Below are 15,969 nucleotides of genomic sequence, written 5' to 3'. Positions count from 1 at the left end.
CTTTACTAAGGAAAATGTCACAGTGTTTCCAGAAAATGTTTAATGTGGTATATTAACCCTGGAAGTTGCTTAACTCTAATTCTGTAATGTATTTAACATGACTTACTTGCTTTAATTTATTGCATCGTAAAGAGCAAAAAGGTTGAAGTTTGTATTGCTCTGAAGTCATTTTCATGCATTTTTATGCACGAACGCTTCTGGAGGTAAATAACTGTTCAGTTTTGCAACTATTAATAATGTTCATGTTATGGCGGCTTATCAAACATATTGACTCAGCTTACTTTATGTGCAGTCATTTGTAATTTTTTAGTAGTTGATATCATATTTTACTTTATTAGCCTTTCTACTCCTTAGGTTATGACACTGGTATGGTTAATTTCCTTATCTAAGAGTAAGGATTAAGCTTGAAACCAAGATTTTTATCATAATAGATTTTTTTTTTTTTTTTGTAGTGAATGTTATTACGGGTACATCGTTATTTAAAGGAGAAGTAAAACAAACAAGCAAAAAAAGCAATCATCGAGTCTTAGTAATGATATAAATGTTTCATTAGCATATTATATTTGTGTAGGTGTATTTTTATTATTTTCTTTTTTATAAAACATGAAACTGTGATGGTTGTCTTCAGGCTCTGATGACATCAATTGTAGAAAAGGGAAAAAAATAGTAATACCAAAATAATATCCATTGAAATTCATTCTTGGGTTTATGGAGTTTATTATACAAGTCCTGGTGTGACTCTTTAATAGTGGAAATATTTACCTATACACTGACCTACCTAGTGTGTTTTTACTGATGAGCACAACTGCAGTAGGAGTAACAAATTAATCAATACAATCAGATTTTGTAGAGAATAAAGATGTGTTGATTCCCAGCCAATTTGTTTATCCATTTATTATTGTCACAGTAAATGTTTCTCCTCTGTATGTGGAACCCCCCAAAAATAATCTCTGTGTGGCATCTTACTGGATGTCTAATTTCATAAAATGCATCTCGAGGACAGAGCAGGCTTGCTGGAAGGGCTATGATAGAGGACGCACAGGTGTTTTTTTTCCTGTGCTGTACAGAAGAGGTGTAACAAAAAAGCTGGAAACACAACTCAAATAGACTTAAAAAAAAAAGTGTTTCTTTGTATTTATACATTTTTGTTATTAAAGATGATAAACTCTGTGACCAAACTTTATGCCCTTCACCATCTGCCAATGTAACATGTACTGCTTTTAATAACTGTGAGACTCCAAAGTTAACATATCTCATTGATGTTGATATCTGGACTCTCTCCTCCTCTGCTCACCTCAGGTGAGACAAACTAAGACTTGCGGAGAGGGACTGGGTGTATGTTGTAACTTTCTTGCAGTTTATTGTTTGATAACAGCATTTTGATTATTTTGTAAATGATTTAATTGCTAGCCACATGTTTAGTGAGAGCTATTAATTATAGATTTAATTTTCTGTCAAAAAGAGCATTTAATACGTATTTTCATTAGATACTTCATAGAGATGGAAGTTACTCAGGTTTAGCTAGGAAAAGAAAAGTTTTCAGGAAGCCATTATATGTTGCTCTGATGTCAGTTACTTTATGTGTTGTACACCCTTTTTTTGAAGTCCTATATAAAGACTACTGTTTCTATAACTGATGTCCGATCCATTTTTTGGGCTAAGTGGATTTGCCACAACAGTGTGTCCTTCGAACTCCCGTTCCCCAGCTCATTATACCAAAAATACCAATACTTCCACCAGTAAACTGGGACAGCTCTGTTACTAAACTGAATCCCACTTGCAGTGTTGTCTTTCATCAACTACTTGGTATCAACTGCACTGCATGAAACACACATTCAATAATCTGGGTTGGGGGGGGGGGGATACCATACATATTGGCCAATCAATACATTTTACTACTTGCCAGCAACTTACAGTATCTAAACATTTCTTATTATACATGCAAAATTTAGAAAGCATCAAAGACCACTTTTAATATGAGAATCAAAGGAAAAACAAATGGCCCTGTGCAGAGAGTATAGACATGCACACTGGACAGCTTATCCTGCTACTTTGTATCAGCAGTAGTAGTTTAAAAAGCAGTTTAAGGAGATGGTTTTTACAGGGTACAGGGAAGAGGTAGAGATTTGATAGGGTGTTCTTGTCTAATATTTTCATGTGTGTGCGGGTGCACGGGTGCACGGGTATGTTGGTATGGGTATATATATATATTTGTAGGTTGTGTATCCTTTGAGGTGTTAATGGGGTTATTGAAAATGTGTAAATGTGCGTATGTGTAAATACGTATGTATGGATAGATAGAAACATATATGTATATATATTTAAAAAAAAGAAAAAAAGTTTAAAATTTTAAAAATAAATAAATAAAAAAAAAAAATCCACATGACATATAATGTGATTGCAAGGAGGTATTTCTGGAGTCTATAAATTACTAGATAGTGGAAAAGGGGTGGGATTAAATAAGCTCATGCTTCTTCCTGCTCCTTTTTGAACATGACAGATATTTGTAGTTGTGGTTGCTCGTTTTCTTTTTTGTTTTGCTTTGTTTATTTGTCTCTTTTAATTCTATGTTGTTGTACTTTTTTAACATGTTCAAAATAAAGATTCAATCAAATCAAATCAAATCAAAGCAGTCACATCATCAGTAAAGACTAGTTACCTGGTTCCACTGGCAATGGAACCAGATAACATATCATAACATAATCTCCGCAAGTCATGAGGCTGCAGAATGTGTGTGGAGGACAAAAATGCAGACATACGGGGCTGAATGGAACTGAAAACTGTTATTTGGCTGATAGCAGTAATTCCAATAAAGCAAAACACAAAGTTCAAAAGCAAAGTGAAAACAATAACTGTAAGGGGGCTGTAAGGGATGTAAGTGTGTAAGAATGCTACAGAACACGATAAATTATTGTTGCATGGTTTGCTGTCGTTGCTGAAGTGTGTTTCCATTTATAACGATTCTCTCTTCCAGACTGCAACTGCAGGCCTACGTTTAATGTTTTTGACGTATGGCCTATTTACTTATTTAAAAATAAATAAACAAACAATCATTTATTTATTCCTGTCTATATGTATGTGATTTTCTGATTACAACTAGCATAGTGCGCTTGTTCTGTTGGTGAGTTACACGCAGCGGAATATCTTCTCTTATTCTGCAACCTTGCTTCATACTGCATGACTCTTAGCAGAATGGGCATTTATATTGAAATGAACTCTGTTTCGCAAACAATGCAACTTTTGCAAATCATCTGCAAAACTTACCACACTAACTACCCATTTTTTAATAGTCAAATGGGACCACAAGGTGGCAGTAAGTCACTGGATGAATGCAAATAAACCTGCAGAATGCTGTTCTTATGTAATAATGACTTCACATTGGCAGTGTTTAAATTAATCTAATGATTGTTTATCTGTTTATAGCAATAATTGTTCAAGCTCATGGGCATTAATTTCTTCCACACAAACCCTCTCAGATATGCTGATTATCGCATTTAGTCTCATGTACAACATCAAGAAAAATGCTGTCATTTCCAACCTTCCCTGCAACAGATTAAAGACACAGTACAAAACAGTGCCGTTAAACATACTTTGTAAAAGTAAAAAAGGAAATTCAACTCAAATTCTTCAGGAGTGGGAGTTGGTGTGGTTCAACATGTTGTGGATTCAGAGATGCTCTTCTGCATAACTTGGTTAACAAGAGGTAATTTGAGCTGTTGTTGCCTTCCTATAAGCTTGAAGGATTCTAGCCATCTGCCCTCCACACACCAATAAGCCATTTTAACCCGGGATTGCACCACTGACATCCAGGGGTCCGAGTTGCAAGAAAGGATTTTTATTTTATATTCGGTGTTATAGTACATGAAGGTTAGCTATGGTGTGGTTTCTAAAAAAAAAAGGGGGGGGGACCCATTACAATAAAAATAAGGACTAAAGGTCAAGGTAACGGGATTCAGACACTCACATTACAATCCCATTAAGAAGGTTAATTATCCAAATTTTGCTGTACAAAAAAAATGCAAATATATATTTTAAACAAGCATTAAATGTGCCAGAAGATGGTACTCCAACACAAAGAATGACAGTATCTCTACCTAGGCAGCCGGTCAGTAGTCAAACCTTCATTTTGTCTCTGTAGATCAGGAATATTGTTCCATCTCCACTTAACACTGGCACACAACACAGTGCATTAAACAAAAGTCACATTAAACACTGAAGTTGACTACTAAACCCTGAATAAGGGGAGGAAACTATCAGGTAATTCTACAGGTAATGACTAATTAGTAAGTAAACTAAAAGTGTGAAAAAACTGAGTGATTAAACAATACAGTCAAACTCATGTTCAGATGACGTACACTAGGCTAAACAGGATGGACTAGTTCCCAACAGCTCTCTGCTTCTCCCTCTGCCTGAGAGCAAATCACACCAGCCTGTAAGTATAAATACACTGAGTAATGTAGTTGCAATAACAGGATTTTTTCTACAGCACTATTCAGGATCAGAATTTCAAATAAAAGAAAACTCTGGGTAACCACTGGAAATTTGAGCCGATCAAGGAAATTCCTCATGGGGTGTACCTGCAAGTCTGGTAAAACTGTTGCATCAAGTGTGCTTTGCCTAAGTGAACTTAGTCAGCTCTGTTAAAATATCCCCAAATGGAAAGGTGTAACATCACATGGAACATCTGGGGCAATACCCAGTGGGCAAGAAATGGGAGAGGCCCACTCAAAAAACTGTCAAAGAGGCTCTTCCTCTATTGGATTGTTATATTCATAATTGGACACATTATAAAAGCTCCATTATATGTGTAAGTCATAGTTCTAAGTCATGAATAAAATCCTAATCCTTTTTATAAACTTGTAGCTGTCATTTTAACTCCACTGGTTATAACAGGAACCTGTTGTGAAACCTTTGATTGCAGAGGGGTATGCTGGTAAATAAACTGCATATACAGTGGGGCAAAAAAGTATTTAGTCAGCCACCGATTGTGCAAGTTCCCCCACTTAAAATGATGACAGAGGTCAGTAATTTGCACCAGAGGTACACTTCAACTGTGAGAGACAGAATGTGAAAAAAAAAAAATCCATGAATTCACATGGTAGGATTTGTAAAGAATTTATTCGTAAATCAGGGTGGAAAATAAGTATTTGGTCAATAACAAAAATACAACTCAATACTTTGTAACATAACCTTTGTTGCCAATAACAGAGGTCAAACGTTTACTATAGGTCTTTACCAGGTTTGCACACACAGTAGCTGGTATTTTGGCCCATTCCTCCATGCAGATCTTCTCAAGAGCAGTGATGTTTTGGGGCTGTCGCCGAGCAACACGGACTTTCAACTCCCGCCACAGATTTTCTATGGGGTTGAGGTCTGGAGACTGGCTAGGCCACTCCAGGACTTTCAAATGCTTCTTACGGAGCCACTCCTTTGTTGCCCGGGCGGTGTGTTTTGGATCATTGTCATGTTGGAAGACCCAGCCTCGTTTCATCTTCAAAGTTCTCACTGATGGAAGGAGGTTTTGGCTCAAAATCTCACGATACTTGGCCCCATTCATTCTGTCCTTAACACGGATCAGTCGTCCTGTCCCCTTGGAAGAAAAACAGCCCCATAGCATGATGTTTCCACCCCCATGCTTCACAGTAGGTATGGTGTTCTTGGGATGCAACTCAGTATTCTTCTTCCTCCAAACACGACGAGTTGAGTTTATACCAAAAAGTTCTACTTTGGTTTCATCTGACCACATGACATTCTCCCAATGCTCTGCTGTATCATCCATGTGCTCTCTGGCAAACTTCAGACGGGCCTGGACATGCACTGGCTTCAGCAGCGGAACACGTCTGGCACTGTGGGATTTGATTCCCTGCCGTTGTAGTGTGTTACTGATGGTGACCTTTGTTACTTTGGTCCCAGCTCTCTGCAGGTCATTCACCAGGTCCCCCCGTGTGGTTCTGGGATCTTTGCTCACCGTTCTCATGATCATTTTGACCCCACGGGATGAGATCTTGCGTGGAGCCCCAGATCGAGGGAGATTATCAGTGGTCTTGTATGTCTTCCATTTTCTGATGATTGCTCCCACAGTTGATTTTTTCACACCAAGCTGCTTGCCTATTGTAGATTGACTCTTCCCAGTCTGGTGCAGGTCTACAATTCTTTTCCTGGTGTCCTTCGAAAGCTCTTTGGTCTTGGCCATGGCGGAGTTTGGAGTCTGACTGGTTGAGGCTGTGGACAGGTGTCTTTTATACAGATGATGAGGTCAAACAGGTGCCATTCATACAGGTAACGAGTGGGGGACAGAAAAGCTTCTTACAGAAGACGTTACAGGTCTGTGAGAGCCAGGGATTTTCCTTGTTTGAGGTGACCAAATACTTATTTTCCACCCTGATTTACGAATAAATTCTTTACAAATCCTACCATGTGAATTCATGGATTTTTTTTTTCACATTCTGTCTCTCACAGTTGAAGTGTACCTCTGGTGCAAATTACTGACCTCTGTCATCATTTTAAGTGGGGGAACTTGCACAATCGGTAGCTGACTAAATACTTTTTTGCCCCACTGTACTTCCTGACCTTGCTCCCTGCCATCTATGCAACATGCCCGCAAACTGTGCAACAATTGTTTTGTTTTGGGGGTTTTTGTTAGCCATGTGTATCGTTTTAAATTATGTATCGCGAAGCAAATCAATAAAGTGGCGCTAACATGGGGAAGAAGAACCCACCGGGGCTTTGGATCTGAGTGGTGCTGTCATTGACTTTGCTGAGCGCAAGGACTGAAAGATGAAACTGTTGCAGGTGAGTAGTTTTCTGTGTTTTTGTAAAGGATTGAAACATGACTAATGCTAAATAATGCGCTGAAAATATGCGCTCATACGGAAATGTTATGTGTGTGTCATTAGAAACTAATACACTGGAAATGATCTTTGAATAAATGAGTATGCTTGTAAATGTGACCCCATACAGTCAGTCTGTGAGGAGCTGGGGTTAACGGGGTTTCCTCTTTTGTTCTTTCCTTGTAAATATCACAGTTTCCTTTGTGTCCCTAAATGTGTTTTGGGGCCTTTGGCAGATTAGTTGAAAACGATGATGTGCGGTTAGAGCATAAGCTTAGATATATGTGTCTGCAGTATATGTGTTGTCCACGATGCTGATGAAAAGAGTTATGCTATTTTTTTCCTGTGTGTGTGTGTGTGTGTGTGTGTGTGTGTGTGTGTGTGTGTGTGTGTGAAAACAGTATATAAACACATAACTGCTAGTTGAAAGAAACAGTTGGGGGGTTTTCACACCATGAGATTCATGTCACAGCGGTTACCACCTACCTGAAATGGTGTGAAAAAAACATTGTCCTAGCTTTCGCAATGACATAAAGGCTATGGGAAAAGGCACATGGTAGACTTGCGTTCTTGCAGTTTCTTGTAGTTTGATGTAAACGGCTTTAGGGGACGCAGCAACACTTGTGTTGAAAAGATATCATACATCATAAAAGCAGTGAAGCTCGCGGGGCTGTTGCACCCGCAACTTGGGGCTTTTCCTTCAGTTTCTTTTTACCTCCCTCCCTTCTTTTCATCATTGCGCATTTTTGGTTTGGTTAATTCACATCTGGAGTACAGCAGAATTGCATCATCCGCTGTTTTCGATGCAGATAATGAGGGCTTGGAGTGCTCTGCCGAAGGATACCACGATGATCTTGTCGTTGATCTTCATCACATTTTTATCAGGTAAGAGACCAATGTCGCTAACTGTCATTCCCTCGGGACAGGAGGATATAATATGCTAATTATGTAATGAGATGGAAATACGTGTAACACAGCAGAGAATTAGAAACTAAAACGATCAAATATCAGCTCCTTAACTCTTACTTAACTGTAATAAACTAACAGATGGCTTTCATATCAGTCTGACCTAATCCTGCTAAACTTGCGAAGGTTTTAATTACAAAGTCATAAATAATGAGCCATAAATGTTCGTTTTATTTACAAAACTCGTTTGTAAGTCAGATTACAGTTTACGAATATAACTTTTTGATAGATCGTCCTCTGACACCTTCTGAAGATTAGAGATGTTGTTGTCCCTGGGTTTGATCCTCTGCAGTATTGTCCCTGACAAGAGAAGGAAAGGACTGAGACTGATCTAGAAGCAGACCTGTGCTGATTGTGGCCACATATAACATCAGTTTGACCAAAGTCCCAAAGAGGACCTGTGTGTGAAATATTTACTATGTATCATTATAAAAAAACTGGCAGACTGGTATCTGTCTCCACAAATGAATTTCCTCTTAACTAGAAAAAGTGATCAAAGTCTGACAGCATAGCTGCTTCACAATCAATCACCACTGTTGAGCTTAAAAAGCAATGTTTACACAGATTTGAATACTCATTAAAATTTAAGCTTTAGGTGTACGAATATAGACAATAACCCACCTAAATCTACCTCAAATAACTGGTTGTTCTTTGGTGAAATTATCACTGCTTTCTTAGTTATTTGTGTGCAAAAAACCCAAAAAATAAATTTAAAAGAACCTATGGAAAAGCATATTTTCAAATGTTACAAAATAATCGGTTTTAGAATAACTGATTCATTGATTTGTGATAATTTAATTTGTGACAGTTTATCTTTGCAGCTGGAAGATTTAAAAGCAAATGTAAGTATTTCTTAAGCCACAAACTCCAATGGTTCCCTGTGACAACACATTATTCTTCATTTAGCTGTTGTTTTGAAAATTAAGCATTAAGTAACCTAACGTAATTACTGCGCTTAGAAAAATAGACGTAGTGGAGAAATGCAAAATATATTTTATCTAAATAATAACAATCTTAATATCGATTTAACGGATAGAAGATAGAAAACGCAGAGTATAGTACACCAGTATCACACCCTATCTAAGAAATAAGCATTTGAATGTGTTTTGCATCACTGGCTTGCTAATTACTTTATTTTCTTGCTCCATGCTCAGTTCCGTCAGCTGCAAGATGTTTGACTATTTTATTGCACGTATCATTGCATTCTCCGTGACACTGCCAGTTATGGTTGAAGGGTGCTTATCTGGTATAGATCAATGTTCATCTTCAAATCTCAGACTCATAGCAAGCATGATTATCTTGCAGTGCCCTGTAACCACTAAAAAAGAGCATGCACGTACATACATAAAACAGTCAAGGTTTGCCTTTGTGACTAATATCATTTTATAAATGAAAGTGATGACATTTACTAATATATATGAGTGACTGATGCTTCTCTATGGTATCACTGCAATTACAGATAATTAAACAACAAAATCTGTTAAGCTATATAATGACAAAAAACACATTGAAACATGTTTTCTAGCAGAACATGTTAGAGTGTGAACACTGGGCTCATTCAAAGTAATATTAACTCAGTTTTTGCTCAGAGTTAAAAAATGTCATCAATCGTTCAGGCTCTGCAGAGGACTAGGATCAACCCCTAGACCAGATACCCCAACTCCAGGCCTCGAGGGCCGGTGTCCTTCAGTTTTAGATGTGCACGTGATCCAACACAGCTGATTCAAATGGCTAAATGATCTCCTCAACATGTCTTGCAGTTCTCTAGAGGCCTGGTAATGAACTAATCATTTGATTCAGGTGTGTAGACCCAGGGTGAGATCTAAAACCTGCAGGACACCGGCCCTCGAGGCCTGGAGTTGGGGACCCCTGACCTAGACCGTAAACGATTCACTAAACCATAGCCAATAAACTGCACAGGCATAGCAAAACGAAATCTCTAAATCATGTTGTTCATTTTGTTCATAATGTCTGTTGATATGTTGGCTGATAGTGAGACAGAGCAATGAGTTTACGTGCAAGCTTTATCGATAGGCAGGAAGCACATGTTCCCCGGGACTTAAAAAAAAAAAAGTTTTATATCAGCCAGATTTCTGTCTGATATACTCAAACATTTTGTTCAAGCAGCCCCGAACTAGTTCATGTTATAATTTTAATCAATGACACGCTGAAATTATTTCACTTTGCAGGTGTCTGTCCCCAGATTCCCGAAGAAATACGGGTCAAAGAAGGGGAAATTGTGGCAAAGTTCTTCAAGGAGTGTGATCATAATGAAACACTCTGGAGAAGTTTCACCAAGCAGGGGATGCATCTACACAACAACACGCCTGCAGCTGAGCACAGGCAGATGGGGGTGATGGTTCAACAGGGAATCTTTGTGATTCTCAGTGCCTCTGAGAAAAATGAGGGAAACTACTCATGCTCTCTCAAGTAAGATACAAGCACTCATACAGTAATAACATAACTGACCTTACTTATCATATGTTAAACTTTCATATTTCAGTGTATTTTCTTAAGCACGTGCATTTTTAATCTATGAGTCATTCAGGCAGTGATTTGTTTGCAGCAGATATCTCATTCACAGTTTTTAAAAAAGTAGCAGTATTTCAGGAAACTGTGTTACCTCTGCTACTGCTGTGTGTCAGCAAGTTCATGGATGTGAAATTACAAAGTGCAGACTGTATTTAAAGGATGGAATTAGCTTTAGGCTCTGAATATCTCTGTGATAACACTGACAGGAATTCCAGCAAGTAGATTAGCCTCAAAATACACACTGAGCAGACCCAGAGAGCATGAAAATGGACGGTGGGTTGTTTGGTACATGCTGCTATCCTGACCTAGAACATCTGGCAGTAAGATGCAGACCATTCAAATAGGTTAGGGAGTTCTGCTCCATCCTGATCGTAGCTGCCTATATTCAATGGTGGGCTAATGCTAAATTAGCCCTGGAGGATCTGTACTGCCTGATCAACAGGCACATGAATGCAACTCCGAAGGCGGCTGTGATTGTGGCTCGTGATTTCAACTACGTGGAACTAAAAGCAGTGTTTCCAAATTTCCAAATTCATAAACTTCCCAACAAGAGACAATAGTATTCTGCTCCTGGTTTACTGTAACATCTCAGGTGCATACAAGGCAGTGGCAGTTCCACACTTAGAGATTTGGTCAGCTGCACAGACCAAATCTCTGTGCAGCTGATCCCAGCCTAAAAACCTCTGATCTGCAAAGCTCGAGATGCTACCTACAGGTCAGGTAACAGGCTGGCTTATAACAGGGATGGGAACTGAAAAAAACAAATCCAGCAAGCAAAGTTAAGGTACAAACAGCGCATTGAAGAGTTCTTAAAAAATAGCAACCCACAATATATGTGCAGATGCATCAGGAGCATAACAGACTGTAAACACAGTAACCAACAGGCCAGTCATCATCCAGCTCTCCCCGACACCTTGAACAGTTTCTTTGCATGCTTTGACTCACCCAGCAGCAAAGAGACTGTACATCTCCCCTGGAGGAGCAGCACCATCGTCCTGCAGCTACACCAGCATAATAAAATGCACCACCAGATTGAGTGACAACTTCTTCCCCAGAGCTGTGATGATCCAATTCAGAAAGCTCAGAAAAATGCACAACCAGATTTCCAAAAATGCTGGGACAAAGCTATATTTTATTCAAAGTAGAACATAGAAAACATTTATTCATTTGTTAAAACTGAAATGGTGGTAGGATGTTGCAATCATATTCTGCAAAAAAGACTTTCAACTTTTGTTTCATCTGACCAAAGAACAGTTTTTCACTTTGTCTCAGTGCATTGAAAAAGAGCTTTGAGTGAAAGAAGATGGTGGCGTCTCTCGATTATGTTCTTCTCTGCATGGTGTTGCTTTAACCTGCTTTAGTGGAGCCCATGTAGTCGTTTCCATGGTTAATTCATTTTCGATCTTGATTTTCGTCCTTGTCTCTGGCACACAGAGATTCCTTCACATTCTTAGAAATGTTTGATGATATTATGTAGACGATGATAAGTCTCTGCAATTTTAGGAGGGACATTCTTCTGAAAATTGCAGATGTAACACTAGAAACAATTCATTTTCAATCTTTTATCGGCTCTCTCAATTTTGTTGAGACATGTCATCAAATTCAATTTTCCTGAAATGGTAGCTCTCACTCAAAATATTGGTTGTGTTTTCTGAGTTTTGTTGTGAGTAAAATAAATAAGGTAAAATAAAATAAAATAAAATAAGACAAAGATACACAAAATCACGAGTGTATCACAGGTCATCGGGTTTCTGTGGGTCAGAGAAGAGCCTCTCAGTAATCCAGCATTAAAGGAATGGATTACTGAAGGCGAAGCTGAGAGGGATTTTTATACAGAATGCCAGATATGTTAGTTTCATTTCACTGTTTGCAGCACAAAACTTTCTCAGCTAATAATAAATACTGATGGACAAATACCCCACTTAGTAGATGAACATCATTTTAGAAATAATCCTTTAAATCTTCTCTTACTTTCAAATTAATTGTTTTTTTGTTTGTTTGTTTGTTTGTTTTTGCTTGTTGCTCAGAATGAAAGTTAAAACTTCTTGTTACTGTTTTCTTTCCTTGGTAGGAATTCCAGCAGACAGTCCTGGATAATCCTCAAAGTATACACAGGGCAGTCCAGAGACTCTGAACAAATGAACCAGATCTCCAAAGTATGTTACACAGAGGAGGACTGCCAGTTTGATTGGCCTGAAAAAAATGTTCGCTTTAACACCCTGAATATCACCAGAAGCGGCATCACATGGCACAAGGTAAACAGAGCAGATTATGTGAATGAGACCAAACTGTAAAATATTGTTACAGGGGTTTAATGTTTTTCCAAATTTGACAGCTGACTACTTAAAAATATATGTCTTATATGTTGTAGGAGGGCGGGTCATCACCAAAAGACGGTTACTTCCCAAGTGTGAAAAAAGAGGACAGTGGCAACTATACCTGCACCCGCTCTTACCTGTATGATGGTCAAATATATAACATGACCTCTACGGTGAAACTTGATGTCCAACCAAACAGTAAGAAAAACACATTTTGCAGATATTTATTTTTAATGATTTTAATATGTGCTTTTCAAAAGGTTTTTTTTTTTTTTTATTTCCACAGAAATAACTAAGAAAGCAGTGATAATTTCACCAGAGAACAAGCAGGTATTTGAGATAGATTTAGGTGAGTTATTGTCTATATTCATACACCTTCACACTCTTGGCTAAAGCTTTAATGTTAATCATTTATAACAATCTGTGTTAACTCTGCTTTTTCTAGGTTCAACAGTGATGATTGATTGTAAAGCAGTTATGATGTCAGACACTGATGGCTTGGTTTGGTTAAGTGGAAATTCATTTGTGGAGACAGACACTAGTCTACCAGTTTTCTATAATGATACACAGTAAATATTTCACACACAAGTCCTCTGTGGGTCACACTGATGTTATATGTAGTCACATCAGCACAGATATGAATTCTGCGTTTAGATCTGCCTCAGTCATTTCCTTCTCTTCTCAGGGTCATCAGCACAGAGGAAATCAGCAGGACAATATCTCTAATCTTCAGAAAAGTGTCAGAGGAGGATCTGTCAAAAAACTATACCTGTAAACTGCAATCTGCCTACCAAACAAGCTTTGTCACTATCACTCTAAAACAAAAAGGTATGGCCAGCTGAACATTTGAGTATTTTTTTTGAACAATTTAAAATATAAGTTAAGCATGATTAGGACAGATTGAAAAGGCATCTTTCACGTTATTACAATTAAATAAGAGTTAAGTAGCTGATATTTGATCATTTTAACCTCCCCATTATTTCCCTGCAGCTTCCCGTTCGTACACGTCTCTTGGTGTCTGCTTTGTCATCATTGTTGTGGTGACATTTGTGACTGTAGTTACCTATGTGAAGTTTAAGATTGACATCACTCTTTTCCTAAGAGACACTCTTAAGTGGTCTGGCAGCATTTCAGGTGAGAGAAATGCTTTTTGTTTCTTTTTACCTGACAACACATGTTTAAGCATTTGTGCTTTTTGTGTGGGCTGCAGACAAAGCAACAACAGTGACAGAATTTATTGTTCTTTGCTCAGATGGAAAATGCTATGATGCCTTTGTAATGTGTTACAAATGCGACACGGCTGGAGGATTAAATCCTAGCGACAAAAGATGGCTGGAGAGTGTTTTGGAAGAGAAATTTGGTTACAGTCTCTGTCTTTATGATCGTGACGTCTTACCAGGGAAAGGTATGGATTCAGAAGGATCCTCTGCAGAACATTTACTTACATAAATAAAGATAGAAATTCATGAGTTGATTTGCATTCTGAAATCTGGTTGTTTGCAGCAATCGCAGACGCTGTGCTAGACTGCGTAGAGCAGAGCCGGGCGGTAGTTTTGGTTCCCGTCTCTCCAGACCCTGATCCAGAATCTGGCCTGCTGAGTGCGATCCACGAAGCCCTTGTGGAGCGGCAGACTCGCTTGGTTTTCATCACCACTGAGACATCAATGGCTTCAAAATCGGATTCCTTTCCAGAGGCTTTACAGCTTCTTAGTAAGGCTGGGAACTGCGTCACCTGGAAGGGCATAAGCTCCATGCCGACTTCCTCCTCCTTCTGGAAGCAGCTACGATATTACCTTCCTGCACCACAGCAGGCACCAACAGTAAAGCTTTTACCACAGACAATCCAGGATGTTACTTCATGATAAAATGTTTAGTTAAGTCAGAATTAATAACTTCTATCTGGTCTTAACATATGAGTAAGTTTACACACATCACCAACAGCTTATATTTTGAGTTTAAGACAAATTAATATTTATGTTTTTTTTTAATTCGGCATTGTTATTTTATTCTATTTAATCAATTTTATTCCTGTTTTTGCAAACATTTCTTCTGTACAGTATGACAATACCAGCAACTGTTTTAGTAAGCTACAGAGAATTTAAATGTATGAAGTTTATGTGTAAAATTGCTTCATCTTGTTGTGTTATTAGGCATCTTTAAATCAGCCTTTAGGCTGTTCCTCCTGATGAGTCCAGTCCAAGTACTGTTTTCATAATGTTTCAGTGAATGTAAATCCTAGTTTTCATACTTGAACTTTTCTCATTTATTATTACCAATGCCATATCATCCTACTCTTTGTCCAGTTTTTATCTTCCTCGCTTGTACATACTGCTTGCACTTACTGAAACATAGTGCTGTGCCTTTTGGCCAAATATGTTCAAAGCACATTTCATCTTATATATTAATAAAATTAAAATAAATGTATTTTTATCCTACCTTATGTATGTATAGTCAATATAATTCCAATAGTGCTGTCAGCGTTAATCTTGTTAAAATTAGGTTAACGCCATAACTGCATTGATGCCGCAATTTTCCGTTAGCGAGTTAGTGCGGCTCACCCCGTGCGTGGGGCTGCATGGCGCTAATGCGTTAACGAGCTAACCACACTAACCTGTTGACGCCCTGCAGCCCCACCCACGGGGCAATCCGCGCTAACTCCCTAACGGATATTTGCCGCATTAATGCAGTTATGGCATTAACGTCATTAACGCTGACAGCACAAAATTCCAATTAAAGGACTGAATAAAAACACACAAAAACCTCTACTGCTCCCCTGTTTCTTTTAATAACTGTAATTCCAACACAATAATCTTGTTGTCAGGTTGAGGTCTACAAAGGTGGTCATAAAATACTCTGAATACAGCCAGTGTCCATGAATTAGACCATTTTAAAATTTCTTACTGAGAACGTGGCATGTGGAGATTAGGGTATTTATTATCCACAATAAGCATCTAGTTAGATAACATGTTTCTAAGGTTTTTAGGGCTGAGTACAATAACCTCAGTTTTGTCTGAATTTAAAAGCAAGAAATTAAAGGTCATTGAGGTCTTTATGGGGTGGCTGTAGCTCAGCAGGTCATCTACTGATCCAAAGGTTGGTGGTTTGATTCCTGCATGCCAAATATCCTTGGCCAAGATACTAGCCCCAAGTTGCTCTTTGATGCATCCATTGGAGTATGAATGTGTGTGAATGTTAGATAGAAAGCACTTACGTAGAAAAAAGTGTTTGCATGAATGGGTGAATGATGCAAGTTATATAAAGTGCTTTAAGTGCTCAAATAAAGTAATGGTTTAACTACTGTCAGCCTGAAGACCTGTGGTACA

The 15,969-nt window shown here is 38.3% G+C and overlaps 1 protein-coding gene across 1 annotated transcript; it reads left to right on the top strand.

Annotated features, from left to right (window-relative positions):
- Positions 1-7,508: 7,508 nt before the first annotated feature.
- Positions 7,509-15,403, top strand: LOC102794080 (interleukin-18 receptor 1-like). The gene is made up of 10 exons (XM_006780399.3): positions 7,509-7,715; positions 9,986-10,226; positions 12,400-12,583; positions 12,700-12,844; positions 12,933-12,995; positions 13,092-13,215; positions 13,332-13,474; positions 13,637-13,780; positions 13,899-14,051; positions 14,150-15,403. Exons 1-10 carry the CDS (start codon positions 7,634-7,636, stop codon positions 14,506-14,508), a joined length of 1,638 nt encoding a protein of 545 aa, XP_006780462.3. The 5' UTR covers positions 7,509-7,633; the 3' UTR covers positions 14,509-15,403.
- Positions 15,404-15,969: the final 566 nt, after the last annotated feature.

This window comes from Neolamprologus brichardi, chromosome 1 (assembly GCF_056152115.1).
Source record: "Neolamprologus brichardi isolate AB-2024 chromosome 1, ASM5615211v1, whole genome shotgun sequence".
NCBI lineage: Eukaryota > Metazoa > Chordata > Actinopteri > Cichliformes > Cichlidae > Neolamprologus > Neolamprologus brichardi.
This window is presented reverse-complemented; position numbering and strand designations above follow the sequence as displayed.